The following is a 19512-nucleotide window of genomic DNA, read 5'->3' on the forward strand; positions in this document are numbered from 1 at the left end:
CACCAAAGAGGAAGCCATCTCATCCATGAAACAAAGCGGGGGCTAAACCCCTGACTAAGCAGGGGGCCATCTAAGGTGCCACATATGGGGCACCCTGCTGGAAGAACACTGGGACCACCCTGGTCACTCACCAACAGACCTGTCCTAAAGCATGTTTCCCTGGCTGCTGAGTTTCTGCCCACCCAAATCCCCTTCCAAATCTGCATCCCTGGTTCTGCTCAGTTGCACAAGAGGCTGTCTTTGGGCCTCTATTTCAGTATCCTTTGCAACAGCTGCCTCAGTGCCTCCTTTGAAGCATTGCTACAAACCAGCGCAAAGGTTTCTGGGATGCATTTGGCAGCTAAAGATGCCTAGGGCTGACAAGTGAGCAGAAACAGGGACCCCGCTTGGGCTGAAAATGAAAGACACAGGGCTAGCTGCTCCCTCCCTCCCACCAGCCCGGCGAGCAAGGGATTTGTGAGGAGCCAAATCTCATCTGGGCTACTGGGACCAGTGCATTGAGAGCCAGCAGTGACTGGAGTCTACATTTATCTGGTCTGAGTAGGGTTCAAAGTCACTAACCCGTCTCAGCATTCACAGCCACCATGTCCCTGCACCCTCCCCATTTTCCTCCTTTATAGCAGCTCCAATTGCAACACTCATCCACGGTGGGGGAGTCAGACAGTCTCCAGTAAAAGTGCAATAATATTGCTCCAGAAACAGTAGCAGTTGGAAGATGATAGACACCACCCAGTCCTCCCGCTGACTGTCCTCATCAACCTCTGACCAGAGCTCGGCTTGCTTGGCCCGAGGCCAACGCCAGCGAGCAGAACTCCCAGCAGCAGACCCAGCGCTGCACCCCAAAGCAAGCCAGGCTTGGATCAGAGGAACGCTCAGAAAACAGGCCTTGGAATCTGGCTTACCCAGGCCAGGACTCCTGGTCTAACACCAGGCAGGTGGTGACCATACCACTAAAACTGTCTCTACATAGAATGCCTTGCTACTTCCACAATAACAAGGAGGGTGGGGGGGAAGGGAAAGAACAGATGATCTGGTAAAAGTCTCTCCTGTTTGTGCTTTACTGGAAGCCCTGATAACATATCTCACAGCGCAACTGCTACCAGGCTGGAGCGGACAGAACAAGGAAGGTGAACTGACAAGAATGGTGTTGTGTTTGTTCTTTCCCATGCGCACCGTGCTCCAGAGGCTATATATATCAATAGTTAATCACTCGTCAACACTGGTTGGAGCTTGTTTTGCAAACACGTTCAGGGCAGCAGGGAGGAGCAGGCTGCGGGAATGGTCCAAGTTAGCCATAAATCACTGTGCTTGTGGACTCAGCACAGAGCCCAAGCCAGAATGGCTGCGTTCCATTCCCAGCCCTGCCGTCCACTCCCCTTAGGCCAGTAGCTAACGGCCCGATTCTGAGACGGGCCGGGCATTCTCCCATTCCACTGGATCAGGGCTGCCCAGTGGAGAGAGCCACTGGACGGGGACCCTGGAAACCTGGCTCTAGTCTCAGTGCTGCTACTACCCTGCTGTGCAAATTCATTTGCCCTCTCTGTGCTTCTGTTTCTCCTCCCACCCTATTTCAGTATGAAGCTCCCCAGGGCAGGGGCTGGTTAACCGTACAGGGCCTAGCACAGCAGAGTTCCAATCTTGGTCAGGCTCTCTAGGCACTACCAAAATACAAGTCGATTGACCAATAACAGCAGCAATTAAGTCAATAGGAATTGCAGGTGAAATTCTGGCTCTGAACCTTCCTGTGCCTCAATTACAAACAGGGGATATAGCACCGTGTGCCCATTTTGTGACGCGCTGAGATCTATGATGACAAGTACTCTCCGTATTATCAGACTATTTGTAATAAATCATAGTAGCTTGCTCTGATATAGCGCTTCTCATTCAGCTCCGTCAAACCCCTTTACAGAGGATAGTTCTCTCCATTTCACAGATGGGAAACTGAGGCACCAGCAGGGAAAGTGACTTGCTCAGAGTCCTGCAGCAGAGCTAGGCACAGAACCCCAGCCCCCTGTGTCCCAGTTCAATGCTTCATTGACCGCTGCCTCCTGTAACGCTTTATTGTTCGGTCTAGGAGAACTATAGCTACTTCTGCATGTTGATGACACACAGAAGTAGGTTGTTTAAAAAAGGGTAACTATAAAGTTTTAATAACAGAAATGCTTTTCCATGAGGCCACAGGAATTGTCCTGGCAGTCAAACAAGACTCATGGGGAAGTTTCCAACAGCTGTGTAGCTTTAAGAGAAAATTCACACACTTTTTCCTGTGCACTCAGTGATCATGCAAGAGAGCTTGACAACGCTGGGCACTGAAGTTTTCGCTGTATTTACAGCATGTGCAGTGATAATGCCACCTTCCTCCATACTCCACATCCCTCCCCTGCAATGCTTCCCAGCGTGGGAGTATCCATGACCCCTTCAATCCTCAGCTTCTCTGAGACTGACTGGCAGATGGTCAATTAGTGCCAGCTATGGAGGTGACTATTTGGGTGTTGTAGACACGTGTCCATTAAGAGCTGGGCAGAGATCTAGAAAAGGATGGTCTTGTGGTTAAATCACCGGACTAGGACCCAAGACAGCTGGATTCTATTCCTGGCTCTGCCACAGACTAAGTTGGGCGGCTCACTTCACCTCTCTGTGCCTCAGCTTCCCCACCTGTACAATGGGATTAATCATACTTCCCTACCGCACAAGGCGTTGTGAAACCAAACCTAGCCACAGCTTCCCGGAGAGGAGTCGACACTACAACAGCCCTAGATACCCGAGCGCGGAAAGCGGCGTTCCCAGCTCTGCCCGGCCCCGGGAAGATTCCCTGCCTCAGTTTCTCCAACCTCTACAAGCGGAAACCCGAGACTTGGCCCCGCTTTGCACAGCGCTCTCCCGAGGAGCGCGGCTGGATGGTTACCGCAGCCGGGCAGGGCTAAGGAGCAGAAGCCGTTTGACTTTACAGCTGCCCCGCTTCCCCCGGAGGGGCAGGTCCTACCCGGCCGCCCTGCAGGTGCGGGTCAGCACAAACCAGGCGTCAGGCCCAGAGCCGTGCCCCGGGAATAGCGCGTCACACATGCCGCCTGCTCCGGGCCGGGCAGAGGAGGGGCCCTTCCCCCGCCGGGCCCTGCACAGCCCCCGGCAGGCTGGAGGGGCCGGGGTGCAGCGCCGGACACAGCGCTGGTTAGGTGCGAGCAGGGCACGGGCCGACCAGCCGCGGGCCCCTCTCCGCCCAGCCCCGGGGTCCGCCGCCCCCCTGCGCCCGAGCGGCCCCCGGTACCTGCAGCGCCCCGGCCCGGCGGCAGCCGCCAGAGGCAGGCGGCGAGGAGCAGCGCGGCCGGGCTCCAGCCTGGGACCCGCATCTGGCCGGGCGGGCGGACACAGAGACGCCGCGCAGCGAGTGCCCAAGCCGGCCAAGCCGCCAGCCAGCCCCGGCACTGCCCGCTGGGGGCCGGGACCGGGACCAGCCCCGCCCCGCCGGAGCCGCCCCGCCCGCCTCTCTCCCTCCCGCGCCCGGACTCTCGCCCTCCCCGAGCTCCGAGCCGAGCGGGGGGGGGGCCCGGCGCGCTACCCCCGCCGGCCGGGAGCCCGATCTCAGCCCCGGGCCCTGGGGGGAGCGAGCAGCGCTGGAGGCTGGAGCACGAAGCCGCCGACTCTGTCCCCGGCCCGTTGGGAGGCGGCGAAGCGGAGCAGAGGGTCATGGAGCTGGTGAAGCAGCTTGTGCTACCTGGACTCCCCCGTCCATTCCCAGCTCTGCCACGGCCTGCCCGGGTACCCCGGGTCCCCGTCGGTGGGGCCGGTCGCTGGGGTGCCCCGGGCGAGCCCTCGGGTCCCCGTCGGTGGGGCCGGTCGCTGGGGTGCCCTCGGGTCCCCGTCGGTGGGGCCAGTCGCTGGGGTGCCCCGGGCGAGCCCTCGGGTCCCCGTCGGTGGGGCCGGTCGCTGGGGTGCCCCGGGCGAGCCCTCGGGTCCCCGTCGGTGGGGCCGGTCGCTGGGGTGCCCAGGGCGAGCCCTCGGGTCCCCGTCGGTGGGGCCGGTCGCTGGGGTGCCCCGGGCGAGCCCTCGGGTCCCCGTCGGTGGGGCCGGTCGCTGGGGTGCCCTCGGGTCCCCGTCGGTGGGGCCGGTCGCTGGGGTGCCCCGGGCGAGCCCTCGGGTCCCCGTCGGTAGAACTGGGATAACACCACTTGGCCACAGTGCTCTAATGTTCGAGTTAAAGGTGCTCCATAAAGGTACAGTACTGTTGCTATTGCCTCTGGGACTGTGTCAGGCACTTTTGGGGGAAAGGACTCAGTGGTCTAAGAGGCCTTTTCTCTCTCAGTAGCACCTACTGCTCCCAGTGACAGATCTGGGCCCTGTTGGGCGTACCTGCCCCTGCCCCACAGAGCTTACAGATACGTTCTATGATCCCAACAGAGCAGCAAGGAATGTACTAGAAATTCCTGATGCTGAACCAGCTCTGCTGGCTAGGGCTCTGGAAAGGAAGTCAGCATTATAACAGTGCTACGCTGAAGATGTGCATGTGATGCAGGACAGTGAATAATTAGCACTCCCTCAGTCTCCCATTAGTGCCTACCACCGTGCATCACGCTGGCCCATGGATTGTCTTAGATCTGCACATACAGCTCTCACCAACATCAGTAGGAGCTCCAAGCCCAGAACTTGGATAGCACTCAGCCCTAAGGCCCCAAGTTGATACTGCTGCATCTTTTCCGAGCAGTAGCAGATTCAGGGCTACCCAGGGGGCCAGCTTCTCACTGGAAGAGGAAGTAGCTGGCAGGACCCTGAGGATGATCTATTTACAGAAGGCTGCTAACATTGCAGAGAGGTGGCCAAATGCCCACACGGGCAATTGCACCTCCACAAACCCAGCTCAGGCACCATGGAAGAGCACTGCCCTATTGGCAAGGAACAGGTCCCTTCTCTGTCTTCCTTGGTGCCTGTCCCTTGTTCAGCTCATGCTGTCTGTGCCGCTCTCCTGCCTGCACCCTTCCCCTGGAAAACCTCGGGGGTGCCCACGCTAAACATGGATTAGTTCATGAGCCTGCTTTTGTGCAACTGCCCTGCAAGAGAAAGGACCTCAGAGAGGTCTGACCATGTTCAGTGCCCTGGGAGCTGGCTGCAGAAACAGAGAGTTTCATCCACACAGTCTCCTTACTGATACTCAGCTGTGTTCTCCACACTGGCCATGATCTTCCCTTCCTCCTTTTCTAGGGAGCGTTTCCTACTGAGCAGCCATATCATGCGCTCCTCATATGCCTGCCTTCCTGCACACTTTGGCCATGACAATCTCCAGCCCCGCCCTGCTCACAGGTGTTTTGTAGTCAGGCTCTACCTTTGTGTCAACTGCTTCTGCCTCACTGATCTGCTTTGTTTATCTCTCTTTGTTACCTCTCAAAGGTTTCATAGCAACAGCCTGCGCCCTGGTTCAGCTCAGGGATTAGACGCCAGGCACAGAACTCGGGGGAGAACAGGCTTGGAACAGAGCCACCCTAAAGACGCCCTGAGGGCACGGCAAGGGTCCTCATGGTTTGTGAGCAGAGGGCTACAGTGCACAGGCCCAGCAGTGGATGTGCTGGCCCTGGCTGACTGTGGGGCTCAGCACATGAGCTGTGAGGAATGTGCCAGGGAATAATGATTCTGCTGACTGCACCTACTTGTACAGCTAAAAGAGAAAGTAACCATCTGGCACGAAAGGAAACAGGCTGGGGAGGTAAAGGGGACACAGAGCTGCACAGAAAGACAAAGGGTCAAATTCACACCTGCTGGTAAGTGGATGCACCTCCACTGACATGTATTAAGTTGCAATTGCTGATACCAGGGCGAAATGTTGCCCAAAGGTTTCATTCTGGGGGGTGCCGAGGTACAGAGAAAACTACCTCGGGGATAAGGGGAGTCAAGGTCTGATTTTCAGAGGTGCTGAGCACCTGCCGTTGCCACTGATTTCAACTGAGATTGTGAGGATTCAGCACCTCTGAAAATCAAGCTCCTAGAGTGAAATCCAGGCCCCGCTGATGTTCAATGCGGGGTTTGCCACCAAATTCATTGGCACCAGGATTCCCCCCGTCCCCCGAGTCCCAATCCTCCCCCCATCACACACAGGCTTTGGGAGAGAAGAACAAACTTCATGGAGTCAACAGCCAGAAAAACTGCTTGGAAGGATGAAGATAAAAATAATAATAATAAACACAAATTAAAATACAATGAGGCTCTGGAGTGCAGAGAGAAAAATCAAGCTGGAAAGCAGCACAGAAGAAAGAAAGGGAATGGAACAACAGAGCCAGGAAGAAGAGGCAGCAAAATGAAAGGGGAACAAGGAAAAGAGATGGAAGCAGGAAAGAGGAAAAGGACCCAAAGGAGAAAGTAAAGCCCAAAGAATAAGAACTGAGAAAGGTAGACCTGTTTGTTAAAATCAACAGCAGAAATGTTACAGGAAAATGTCCCAAACCGATACTGGGTGGACGTAATCCCCCCTACATTGCTAACTGCCAAGCTGAGACCCCTCCCCACCCCAGAAAGCAATCTCCAGGCTGACAGTATTGCTGGGTATGTCTTAGATGGGGGGTTGAGGAACTTTTTCACAGAGTGGAGCACATCTTAGGAGATACCGTCCTATGCATAATCAAGTAAAACTCTTGTGGCAACTACAGCAATTACTCACATAGAAGAGTAATATTAGCAAAGGATTTATGTACTCGTATCCTCTTCTAGTTCTATTTATCCCTGTGAGTTAGCACAGTATGACCAGCCCGCTCCCCAAGAGCCATCAGGTCACAGTTTGGGAATTTCTGATTATTAGTGCCGAACAAACAAGCCAGAACCACGTGGTGGTTTCCTCCAGATCAGCTCAAAATCTGTTGCCCCAGCACCTACCTAGACGGTGCCATGGTATTTATGGAGCTGTCTTTTGGATGAGGCACAAGACCAAGGCTAGGATTATTTGAATCTTTAAAGGTCTCCTGCATCTTTTTGCAAGAGTTGGAGGTATTTGGTCTGGACTCTTGGCTAAATCCCTATGCAGGTCATCTTGCCTACCCACATGGGCTCTGCAGCATCAGTCGGATAAGATCAGGGGTGCTGGAACGAGCGGTGCTGGGAGTGCAGTAGCACCCCAGTTTGAAGTGGTTTCCATCAGATACAGGGTTAACAGTGTGGTTCAACTCCCCCAACGCCGCGGGATAAAATAATCTTCAGCCCCAATCTGAAAATGTTACGTGTCACAGCCAGGATTACAACTTGGGCTCCCTACTTCCCACGTCTATGCTTAAAACTACAGCCTCTGGATCAGGAGTCACAGCAGTAGAGCCAAGGCCTTGCCTATGAAACTTGGGAGGAAACCAAGCCTGAGACCTCAGTCCTGCCCTCTGTTACACTGGTGTGGGGAATGGGCTAGAGGCCATAGGGAGCTCCAGAAGTCTGCCTTCCCTCCCCCAATCCCAACGATGCAGGGCAGGATTCAGCCTCAGGGCCAGATGCAGCTCTCACTGAAGTCACTGGGAGTTGGATCAGGCCCACAACACAAAAGAGGAGGTGAGCGTCAGGTGCATTAGGAGGTGAGCCCAGCAGTTGCCTGCCAACATGTCGCTGAATGGGGGTGTGGGTAGGTTAGGTGCACGCCTAGCCCTTCAAGTCATCTGGGGTGCGAACAGCCCTCCTGCTCCCAGCCCCAAGCCGGGAATTGTTGAAATTATTAATAATGTTTGAAATGATTAATATTGATAATGGAAGCCACCAAATACTAACTAATTTAACCATAAACTCCTTTATTAAATCCAAAGGCCAAAATGGTATTTATACAATTGCTCTAAACATGCCTAAAAAGCCTAACTAATAAGCAATGTACACCTCTATCCTGATATAACCCTGTCCTCGGGAGCCAAAACATCTTACCGCGTTATAGGTGAAAGCACGTTATATCGAACTTGCTTTGATCCGCCGGAGTGCGCAGCCTCACCCCCCTGGAGCGCTGCTTTACCGCGTTATATCCGAATTTGGGTTATATCGGGTCGTGTTATATCGGGGTAGAGGTGTACTACATCCAAATGGTAACAAAACGTTTATATGCATTTGATCAAGATACTTACAAATGGGCTAAACCCAGGGTGCTTCAACCCATATTGGTTGGCTCCAGCGTGGTCAAGGAGGTATTAATGAAACCCTTTAAGAGTTTACTTTTTATACCCTTTAACAAACAAGTGATGTCACTGCCTTTACTGACTTCAGCTAAAAGCCACTTGAGACAATTCATCCTTATTTCCAGTCTTAATCCAGAGAAGATTTACAGCCTCCTTTCTTGCCTTCTCCCCCACCACCTGTTGCTTACCAGCAGGACAGGGGGAAGGTTTGGGCTTGTTTCTTTCAAGATAATTTTTCTTTATTTTGTTACTACAGCTCTTTTACTTTATTATTTCCTTTTGGAACCATACATCCTTCCCATACTTCACATAACGTTACTTACTCTGCTCACGGCCTTCATTTACTTGCTGATTGGGGCCTTTTCCTTACTGGCCATGAACTATAAGGTGCAAGTGTTATTTTCTTAACCAAACTTTAGTTCTTTAATTGTACACTTATCCTACAGGAACCCTGCCCTCTGCCGGCATCATTGCCATGGTGGAGGATACATGGGGCTACGTCTCCACTCCCCATCACTGAGCTGGCCAGGGCGAAGGGGCTAAATTCTGATACAGAGACTGAGGGGCTGGAGGTGAAATTTACAACGAGAGAGATTCTTAATTTGTCAATTTCACAGCAAAGGGAACAGCAATCCTTGATCATTGCAACCCCAGCCCCTAGCTGCCTAGCTCATCCCAGACGGCCATTAACTGTTAACCCTCCAGGATACAGCACTTCCTTACCAAAAGGGCCAAAGTAGGTAACTCCTCACTTAACACTGTAGTTATGTTCCTGGAAAATGCGACTTTAAGCGAAACGATGTTAAGTGACTCCAATTTCCCCATAAGAATTAATGTAAATGCGGGGGGGTTAGGTTCTAGGGAATTTTTTTTTTTTGCCAGACATAAGGCATTATATGCATTTTAAACAATTTTAAACAAGCAATTTAATACAGGTATTAAACAGGCTGGCAGCCCCCCATCAGCTCCCCTACACCCCCCCAGAGCCTCCTGCCCGCTGGCGGACCCCGCGGATCAGCGCCTTCCCCCTACTCCCCCCGCCTCTTGCTCGCGGCAATCAGCTGCCTTGCAGCGTTCAGGAGGCTGTGGGGAGGAGCGAGGACTCAGCGCGCAGCCTCCCCCCTCCCTCCCCTGCCTCCTGAACGCCACAAACCAGCTGATTGCCACAGACAGGGGGAGCAGGGGGGAGGCACTGATCTGCGGGGGGTGGGGTGGGCGTAGGGGAGCTGATGGGGGGCTGCCAGCCGTGGACAAAGCAGGCAGCCAAACGACATTATAGCAGAGCATTGCACAACTTTAAACGAGCATGTTCTGTGGTGGAGCAGGGACGTAACATCGAAACGACATTAAGCAAGAGGACGTTAAATGGCGAGTTACTGTATCTGGCGCGCTCTTAAAAAGTTCCTAACAACCTGCCACACTCCCCCGCCTATCTCCATGCCGCACCGGCATTTCAAACAGCGAGGCCTGGAGTTTCTTACTAGGTCACTTTAGTTAACAAAGCCTGTGCCAACGAGGATAAGAACTTGGCTCACAATCAGATTCTGCTCTTAGTTCCACTCACTGGGTCAAGATCAGAGAGGGCGCATACGGTGGTGCCAGCGATCCCTCAGGCATACTCACCCTCGTCCTGATGTGTGAGTGTACGCTGGTGTCATTTACATGCTGAGGAGCTAGAAGGGGGTGTCACTTAAAGCTGGGGTGGCCTGCTGTAACCAGGGCCGGTGTAACCACTAGGCGAACTAGGCAGCCGCCTAGGGCGCCAAGATTTGAGGGCGCCGAAAAGTGGTGCCAAAATTTTTTTTTTTACACTACAGCGGAGTCACATCTTACGCAGGGGTTAGGTTCTAAGGTCAGCGCATAAGAGGAAAATAGCATATAGTGAAAATTACCATAAAGTACAGTATACACTGTGTACAGTAGAACAGGAGTCCTCAACCTGTGGCACGCAAGCCGATTTCTTTTTGATGTCAGGCTGCGGGTCCCGGCCGGTGCTGAGCCCGCTGCCAGCCTGGTTTCTGTTCACTCAGCCGGCAGCGGGCTGAGCAAGGCTGGCAGTGAGCTGAGCAGGCCGGTGACCAAGACCCTGGCCAGGGTCCCAGCCGCCGGCCCCGCTCAGCCCACTGCCAGCCAGGGTCCCAGCCGGCGGCTCCGCTCAGCCCACTGCCAGCCTGGGTGAACAGCCTGGGTGAACAGTTCCGTTCACCCAGGCCGGCAGGAGGCTGAGCAGAGCCGGAGGCTGGGACCCCAACTGGCAGCAGGGTGAGGTCCCAGCCGCCGCCCCGCTCAGCCTGCTGCCAGTCTGGGGTTCTGGCTGCCGGCCCCTTGCCAGTCGGGGTCCTGGCCACTGGCCCTGCTCAGCCTCCTGCCAGCCGGGGTGAACGGAACCCCAGACCGGCAGCGGGCTGAGCAGGGCCAGCGGCCAGGACCCCAGACCGGCAGCGGGCTGAGCAGGGCCGGCGGCCAGGACCCCAGACCGGCAGTGGGTTGAGCGGGGCCGGCGCCCAGGACCCCAGACCGGCCGGGGGCTGAGCGGGGCCGGCGCCCAGGACCCCAGACCGGCCGGGGGCTGAGCGGGGCCGGCGGCCAGGACCCCAGACCGGCCGGGGGCTGAGCGGGGCCGGCGGCCAGGACCCCAGACCGGCAGTGGGTTGAGCGGGGCCGGCGCCCAGGACCCCAGACCGGCCGGGGGCTGAGCGGGGCCGGCGGCCAGGACCCCAGACCGGCCGGGGGCTGAGCGGGGCCGGCGGCCAGGACCCCAGACCGGCAGTGGGTTGAGCGGGGCCGGCGCCCAGGACCCCAGACCGGCCGGGGGCTGAGCGGGGCCGGCGCCCAGGACCCCAGACCGGCCGGGGGCTGAGCGGGGCCGGCGCCCAGGACCCCAGACCGGCCGGGGGTTGAGCGGGGCCGGCGCCCAGGACCCCAGACCGGCCGGAGGTTGAGCGGGGCCGGCGCCCAGGACCCCAGACCGGCCGGGGGCTGAGCGGGGCCGGCGCCCAGGACCCCAGACCGGCCGGGGGCTGAGCGGGGCCGGCGCCCAGGACCCCAGACCGGCCGGGGGTTGAGCGGGGCCGGCGGCCAGGACCCCAGACCGGCAGTGGGCTGAGCGGGGCCGGCGGCCAGGACCCCAGACCGGCCGGGGGTTGAGCGGGGCCGGCGGCCAGGACCCCAGACCGGCCGGGGGCTGAGCGGGGCCGGCGGCCAGGACCCCAGACCGGCCGGGGGCTGAGCGGGGCCGGCGGCCAGGACCCCAGACCGGCAGTGGGCTGAGCGGGGCCGGCGGGTGAACCGGCCGGGGGCTGAGCGGGGCCGGCGGCCAGGACCCCAGACCGGCAGTGGGCTGAGCGGGGCCGGCGGCCAGGACCCCAGACCGGCAGTGGGCTGAGCGGGGCCGGCGGCCAGGACCCCAGACCGGCCGGGGGCTGAGCGGGGCCGGCGGCCAGGACCCCAGACCGGCCGGGGGCTGAGCGGGGCCGGCGGCCAGGACCCCAGACCGGCCGGGGGCTGAGCGGGGCCGGCGGCCAGGACCCCAGACCGGCCGGGGGCTGAGCGGGGCCGGCGGCCAGGACCCCAGACCGGCAGTGGGCTGAGCGGGGCCGGCGGCCAGGACCCCAGACCGGCCGGGGGTTGAGCGGGGCCGGCGGCCAGGACCCCAGACCGGCCGGGGGCTGAGCGGGGCCGGCGGCCAGGACCCCAGACCGGCCGGGGGCTGAGCGGGGCCGGCGGCCAGGACCCCAGACCGGCCGGGGGCTGAGCGGGGCCGGCGGCCAGGACCCCAGACCGGCCGGGGGCTGAGCGGGGCCGGCGGCCAGGACCCCAGACCGGCAGTGGGCTGAGCGGGGCCGGCGGCCAGGACCCCAGACCGGCAGTGGGCTGAGCGGGGCCGGCGGCCAGGACCCCAGACCGGCCGGGGGCTGAGCGGGGCCGGCGGCCAGGACCCCAGACCGGCCGGGGGCTGAGCGGGGCCGGCGGCCAGGACCCCAGACCGGCAGTGGGCTGAGCGGGGCCGGCGGCCAGGACCCCAGACCGGCCGGGGGCTGAGCGGGGCCGGCGGCCAGGACCCCAGACCGGCAGTGGGCTGAGCGGGGCCGGCGGCCAGGACCCCAGACCGGCAGTGGGCTGAGCGGGGCCGGCGGCCAGGACCCCAGACCGGCCGGGGGCTGAGCGGGGCCGGCGGCCAGGACCCCAGACCGGCAGTGGGCTGAGCGGGGCCGGCGGCCAGGACCCCAGACCGGCAGTGGGTTGAGCGGGGCCGGCGGCCAGGACCCCAGACCGGCCGGGGGTTGAGCGGGGCCGGCGGCCAGGACCCCAGACCGGCAGTGGGCTGAGCGGGGCCGGCGGCCAGGACCCCAGACCGGCCGGGAGCTGAGCGGGGCCGGCGGCCAGGACCCCAGACCGGCCGGGGTCTGAGCGGGGCCGGCGGCCAGGACCCCAGACCGGCCGGGGTCTGAGCGGGGCCGGCGGCCAGGACCCCAGACCGGCCGGGGGCTGAGCGGGGCCGGCGGCCAGGACCCCAGACCGGCCGGGGGCTGAGCGGGGCCGGCGGCCAGGACCCCAGACCGGCAGTGGGCTGAGCGGGGCCGGCGGCCAGGACCCCAGACCGGCAGTGGGCTGAGCGGGGCCGGCGGCCAGGACCCCAGACCGGCCGGGGGCTGAGCGGGGCCGGCGGCCAGGACCCCAGACCGGCAGTGGGCTGAGCGGGGCCGGCGGCCAGGACCCCAGACCGGCAGTGGGTTGAGCGGGGCCGGCGGCCAGGACCCCAGACCGGCCGGGGGTTGAGCGGGGCCGGCGGCCAGGACCCCAGACCGGCCGGGGGTTGAGCGGGGCCGGCGGCCAGGACCCCAGACCGGCCGGGGGCTGAGCGGGGCCGGCGGCCAGGACCCCAGACCGGCCGGGGGCTGAGCGGGGCCGGCGGCCAGGACCCCGGACCGGCCGGGGGCTGAGCGGGGCCGGCGGCCAGGACCCCGGACCGGCAGTGGGTTGAGCGGGGCCGGCGGCCAGGACCCCGGACCGGCCGGGGGCTGAGCGGGGCCGGCGGCCAGGACCCCGGACCGGCCGGGGGTTGAGCGGGGCCGGCGGCCAGGACCCCGGACCGGCCGGGGGCTGAGCGGGGCCGGCGGCCAGGACCCCGGACCGGCAGTGGGTTGAGCGGGGCCGGCGGCCAGGACCCCGGACCGGCCGGGGGCTGAGCGGGGCCGGCGGCCAGGACCCCGGACCGGCCGGGGGTTGAGCGGGGCCGGCGGCCAGGACCCCGGACCGGCCGGGGGCTGAGCGGGGCCGGCGGCCAGGACCCCGGACCGGCAGTGGGTTGAGCGGGGCCGGCGGCCAGGACCCCGGACCGGCCGGGGGTTGAGCGGGGCCGGCGGCCAGGACCCCAGACCGGCAGTGGGCTGAGCGGGGCCGGCGGCCAGGACCCCAGACCGGCAGTGGGCTGAGCGGGGCCGGCGGCCAGGACCCCAGACCGGCCGGGGGCTGAGCGGGGCCGGCGGCCAGGACCCCAGACCGGCCGGGGGTTGAGCGGGGCCGGCGGCCAGGACCCCAGACCGGCAGTGTGCTGAGCGGGGCCGGCGGCCAGGACCCCAGACCGGCCGGGGGCTGAGCGGGGCCGGCGGCCAGGACCCCAGATCGGCAGTGGGCTGAGCGGGGCCGGCGGCCAGGACCCCAGACCGGCCGGGGGCTGAGCGGGGCCGGCGGCCAGGACCCCAGACCGGCCGGGGGTTGAGCGGGGCCGGCGGCCAGGACCCCAGACCGGCCGGGGGCTGAGCGGGGCCGGCGGCCAGGACCCCAGACCGGCTGGGGGTTGAGCGGGGCCGGCGGCCAGGACCCCAGACCGGCAGTGGGTTGAACGGGGCCGGCGGCCAGGACCCCAGACCGGCCGGGGGCTGAGCGGGGCCGGCGGCCAGGACCCCAGACCGGCTGGGGGTTGAGCGGGGCCGGCGGCCAGGACCCCAGACCGGCCGGGGGCTGAGCTGCTCAGCCTGCTGCCAGTCTGGGGTTCCGTTCACCCAGGCCGCAGGAGGCTGAGCGGAGCCGCTGGCTAGGACCCCAGCTAGCAGCGGGCTGAGCAGGGCTGGTGGCTAGGACTCCGGCTGGCAGCGGGCTGAGCAGGGCTGGTGGCTAGGACCCCAGCTGGCAGCGGGCTGAACGGGGCTGGCGGCTAGGACTCCAGCTGGCAGCGGGCTGAGCAGGGCTGGTGGCTAGGACTCCAGCTGGCAGGAGCCGGTGGACGGAACCCCAGACCGGCAGCCGGAACCCGCAGCCTCCCATTAAAAAAAAATGGGCTCGCGTGCCACCTCTGGCACACATGCTGTAGGTTGAGGACCCCTGTTCTAGTGTATACAGGTGGCATGGCTGGCTCCAGCCGGACGGCGGGACTGCGAGCTCCTGCTGCTCTGAGTAGCATGGTAAGGGGGCGGGGAGTGGGGAGGTTGGATAAAGGGCAGGGGATCCCAGGGGCAGTCAGGGGACAGGGAGCAGGGGGTGGTTGGATAGGGTGTGGGAGTCCTGGGGAGGCTGTCAGGGGGCGGGGCAGTCAGGAGACAGGGAGCAGGGGGAGGTTGGATGGGGCGGAGGTTCGGGGGGGGGAGCAGGGGGAGGTTGGATGGGGCGGAGGTTCGGGGGGGGGAGCAGGGGGAGGTTGGATGGGGCGGAGGTTCGGGGGGGGAGCAGGGGGAGGTTGGATGGGGCGGAGGTTCGGGGGGGGAGCAGGGGGAGGTTGGATGGGGCGGAGGTTCGGGGGGGGAGCAGGGGGAGGTTGGATGGGGCGGAGGTTCGGGGGGGGGACCAGGGGGAGGTTGGATAGGCATGGGAGTCCCGGGGGGCCTGTCTGGGGGCAGGGGCATGGATAGGGTCAGGGCAGTCAGGGGACAGGGAGCGGGGGTGTGATTGGGGTGGGGGGTCCCAGGAAGGGGCAGTCATGGGACAAGGAGCAGGGGGAGTTGGATGGGTCGGGGGTTCTGTGGGGGGAAGTCAGGGAGAGGGAGTGGGAGGGGGCCAGGCTGTTTCGGGAGGCCCAGTGTTCTCTACCCAGCCCTCCATACAGTTTCGCACGCCGATGTGTGGCCCTCAGGCCAAAAAGTTTGCCCACCCCTGGGCTAGACAGTAGCCAGATCTTGCCTGCTGTGTTACTGGAACCCCACCATTCCTGCGTCGTCCTTTATTTTATGTTTATTGTGCAAAGAGCAAAAGACATAGCAGGCCCCTGTGGGGGCTCCTTTGCAGGGATCCCCTCTGATCACTGCCTTGTAGGGCAGGGAGGTTTCTCTCCCCTCAACCCATCTGTGAAACAGACTATGGTTCTGACCCCAAACTTCACGCTGGCTCTGGGGCCTTGCTAACCCTATCCAGTGCCTGGTAGGGCCTCCCATGACCACATCTCCCCCCCGTTATGTGAGGGTTCCTTACTGCAGAGGAAGGCTGAGTTACAGGTAATACAGGTGAGCTCCCCAAGGGGGCCTCAAAGGCATAGACAGTGCCACAGAGGTGTTGTGTGACCTCCTCCTTTATGCCCAGGAGTGTGAAAGCCATACGTGGGGGGGGGGCCCTTCTGTGCACAGATTTCAAGGGCAGTTCTAGCTCTAAGTATACAGAATAGCCCACATCCACCTGAGGGCACAGCTTTTGATTTCCCATGTCACGAGTGCTACCAACAACAGTGTCTTCTGGACTGATGTCAATGGCTTTTGGATCAAGTCCACGCAGAGACAACTCCTCAGAAACCCACTCCTGCTGCAAACAGCTAAGTGGTACTTCTGCCAGCCAGAACCATCCAGCAACAAGTTAACCACAGGTTAGCGGGCTGGATGTTGGAACCACAGGGTGTTACATAGGAAGTGACTGGGATGATGGCTTCTGGCCTTAATGTCCATGAATCATTGTACAATGCGCCCCCTACCCCAGAGACACCCAGAAGGGCATAAAACACTCCTACATCTATAGGCATTTGCAGATCAGACCAAACTCTGTGCAGGTTCTCTACTGCCCCCACCTGGGGCATGTCAAGAGACATGTTATGCAGGCGCTTACCAACTCCAATGTGCAACAAGGAAATAAAGCAGACCTTGACCAAAACCCTAGGTTTCCTACTAATAGCTCCTCTGATAGCAACAAAGCACCATGCAACTGTGACACTCGCTGGCAAAAGACTTACTGTTCTCTAACAGCAACGCCTGTCAGGCCTGACAAACTCACCACGCCTAACACACTGCTTTCATAGTATCGCTCCAAAAAGGGTCATATGAGGTCTCTAATAAAAGCTTGTGCCACACTGAGCCCCATCGTCGTTGCAAGACGTAGGCAGAGATGATATTTCAGGGGCTGTGTGTACGTGCTGAAAAATGTGTTTAGTCTGTGTCCCAGCAAGGCTGACAAACAGGCTTTGCCAGACAGAGGGATGTATGTTCATCTGTCTGCCTCCATTCACATGGAGATTAAGCATTGTAAGCCAACAGAATGAGCGCCCAATATACTTATGTGAAATCAACAAGAGGGTGGGAAGACACCAGGGAGACTAAACCACAGGGGGTTGTCCTGTCTCTGGGGTGGGGGTAGGCGGCAAAAAATCAACTTTGAAGAACATAAATATAATGCAAGGAGACATTTTGTGATCCATTCGCCGTGGAAAGCCTCTGGCACTGACAGAGGGGGATGCTTGCATCCTTCTTTGTCTGAAACCAGCTAGCTTTGCAAAAGACTGCACCTTTGGGGAAAATCTACATTGTTATATAGGGGAGTGACCACGGATACGCAGAGCCAGGTTTGCGTGTTATGATTTTGTTTTATAGCTAACCATTTCCATTGTTCTGATTCACTAGCTCTTACACCTTAGCCCTTGATAATAAACTTATGATTGTTTTCTCCATAAATGTAACTCAGAGCTGTGATGTTACTCTGGAGCTGATCTCGGTTCAATCAAACGGGCATGCACCCTATTCCTCTGGGGACAGCTGAGCTGGTCCTTCTGGGAGTGTGCAGTGGTTAAGGGCTGGATGCTACAGGGGGAAGCTTTCGGAGGGACTCAGGGGCTGGGTGCACCTATTGTTACCTGCAGGGCAAAGTGAAGGCTGGCAGAGCCTAGAGGGGATTGTTTGGGTGGCAAACACTGCAGACTGGTGGAGTCAGGGAGCTCGCAGCCAGTTAAGCACAAGCAAGTCTGTCTGTCTGTTTCTGTCTCTCTTGTAGGGTGACCAGAGAGCAAGTGTGAAAAATCGGGACAAGGGATGGGGGGTAATAGAGGCCCATATAAGACACAGCCCCAAGTATAGGGACTATTCCTATAAAATCGGGACATGATCTGGTCACCCTAGGGAGGGGGAGAACAAGGTGATTCACAGGCCTGGACCCCCAGAGAAAAAGTCACCTGTCTCCTCTGATGCAGGCATGCAAGGAGGTGCCCTTGCTGCTTCCCTACCAGCCTTCCCATTGCAACTGCAGCTGGAAATACCACACTCCGCTGCGTGTAAATGACATGGGAATTTCTGTCACTAATAGGTTCCAGGCCTAACCTCTGCTCCGACACATGTTGGGATCCTTTGGAAAACTGTGCTAACTGGCCACCATATGCTATGTTAACTGCTTCGTTAGCACACAGCTAATACTAATATTTTTAACTTCTAATGGGGTCCCTCTTCTGAGAATCTTTATGTGCTTTAGATGTAAGCCTCACGCCACCCCATATAAGGGCGGAATTATTATCCTCCTTTTACTGGTCGGAACATTTTGAGGCACACAGAAGTTGAGCCAGTAGTAGAGTGAGGAAGAGAACCCAGGAGTCCTGACGACCTGCCCCATAGATACGCTGCACAATCCTAACAACACCCTAATAGATTCTCAACCCAGGCTGCAAACCGTGGTCAGGGTTTGCAACCACCCTGCCCTTCCCAATATTGCTAACCGGAACGGGGATGATGCCAGCTAGACTAGAGAGGTCCCAGTGTAGGAAGGGAGGAGAACCAGTGCCCTAACATACTTTTATTTTGGTAGGCACATGATTCTGGCAATGCAATTAGTTTTTCTTCTATACAGTGTGGTTTAGTGTAACACTTACTGCAAAGGTGTCAATGAATAGCATTCAGGGAAGTACCCCAAAAGGTCTAGCTACCCAAACACCCTTTACAATAGTAACATGGACTTAAGTCATTAGTATCAATTGGATGATTAGGCAGGTTAAACTAGTTGAGGAAATTAATCTTTCACCTCAGGCAACCTCTGTGCAACTGCAGATTCCAACCATGGCCGTAACTGTCAGCAGGAAGTGTACCCTGGGGCACCCATAGTTCATGAGAAGTGATGCTGGGCTGCATTGCTTCCCAGGCCATGGGTGGGGTATTTGGTCAGACCCTAATAGTTTTTTGTTTTAAGGACTTTAGTTTAAAAAAAAAAAAAAAGATACAGAGCTGAGCTCCACTCACCACTGCCCAACAGTCACTTCATCCCAAGGGCCCTCTTGCGGCAGCTTAGCAAGGCAGTCCTTTCCCCACATTGGGCTGAAGAATTAAAATTTTCATTTAAAAGAAGGAAGTTGATAGTCCTTGGGGTTGCAAAGAAAATGTTCAAAATACTTTCTCCGTCCTGTGACTGCACAGAACTCAGGGAGTGTAAGAAATCCCTGGGTTGTGCTTCACAAACGCTCCAGCGCAGCCTGGAAAATTCTACTCACTGCTCCCCTGGAGCGCGGGAATGCTAAGGGCCCACTTCAGAGCTGCCCCAGGGAGAGGGCTGTAAACCAGCTGGCTCTCCCTTGGGGTGCTCCTCCGGCATAGGGGGAAGTCCCTGACAGGCTGAGTCAGTCCAGCCAGCTCTATCTCACCTCCTACTACAGGGAACCATGGGAAGGGAAGGGCTGGAACCAGGGGGCATTCCTGCATCGGGGCTATTCCTAGCTGCTACAATGCTCCCTTTGGGCTACTAGCAGCTGGTGCAAGTTAGAGCAACCCTCAGGGCTGCTCTCAGCTATGCAGGGAGCAGACAGGTTCCCCATGGCCCCATGACGGTGCAGGGGTGGCCTCACGCCTAAGCGTTTGCATTGTAACTCGGGTGCATTTGTGCAGCACCCAGGCCAAGGGGCTGGGGGGGGTGTGGGTGTGTGTCATTGCAACAGGAGTGGTGCTGACAATTACTGATCTGGCCTCCTTGCTCAGGCGGCTGGGCTTGGCTGGGGGCCAGGCTGCTACCCCCCGCCCCCCATCACGTTGCAGCGAACAGCCCAGAGGCGCTGCAGCCCGCCCCGGGACCCTGCTCTGCTCCGCCACGCCCCCTCCCCTGCAACGCGAGACACCCAGCGCGGCAGCAGCGATTGGAGCCGGGCCCCGCCCCTCTGCCCGTAGAGGCCAATGGGAGCAGAGGGAGGAGCCGGGCCCCGCCCCCTCTTCCCGCGGAGGCCAATGGGAGCGGAGGGAGG

At 59.8% G+C, this 19512-nt stretch overlaps 1 protein-coding gene across 2 annotated transcripts in view; it reads right to left on the bottom strand.

Annotated features, from left to right (window-relative positions):
• Positions 1-18590, bottom strand: part of VSIG10 (V-set and immunoglobulin domain containing 10) — a 34217-nt gene extending 15627 nt beyond the window's left edge. The window contains exon 1 of one of the 2 annotated variants that reach the window (XM_054006499.1): positions 18524-18590. Coding sequence is in view for 1 of the 2 variants with exons in the window: in XM_054006498.1 (XP_053862473.1) it covers positions 3266-3347 (82 nt within the window). In the remaining variant the exon portion in view is untranslated. Of the gene's footprint in view, positions 1-3265; positions 3425-18523 lie in introns of those variants that run through there. The other variant, XM_054006498.1, reaches the window with a different exon arrangement.
• Positions 18591-19512: the final 922 nt, after the last annotated feature.

The sequence above is a fragment of the Malaclemys terrapin genome, chromosome 16 (genome assembly GCF_027887155.1).
Source record: "Malaclemys terrapin pileata isolate rMalTer1 chromosome 16, rMalTer1.hap1, whole genome shotgun sequence".
In the NCBI taxonomy this organism is placed as follows: domain Eukaryota; kingdom Metazoa; phylum Chordata; order Testudines; family Emydidae; genus Malaclemys; species Malaclemys terrapin.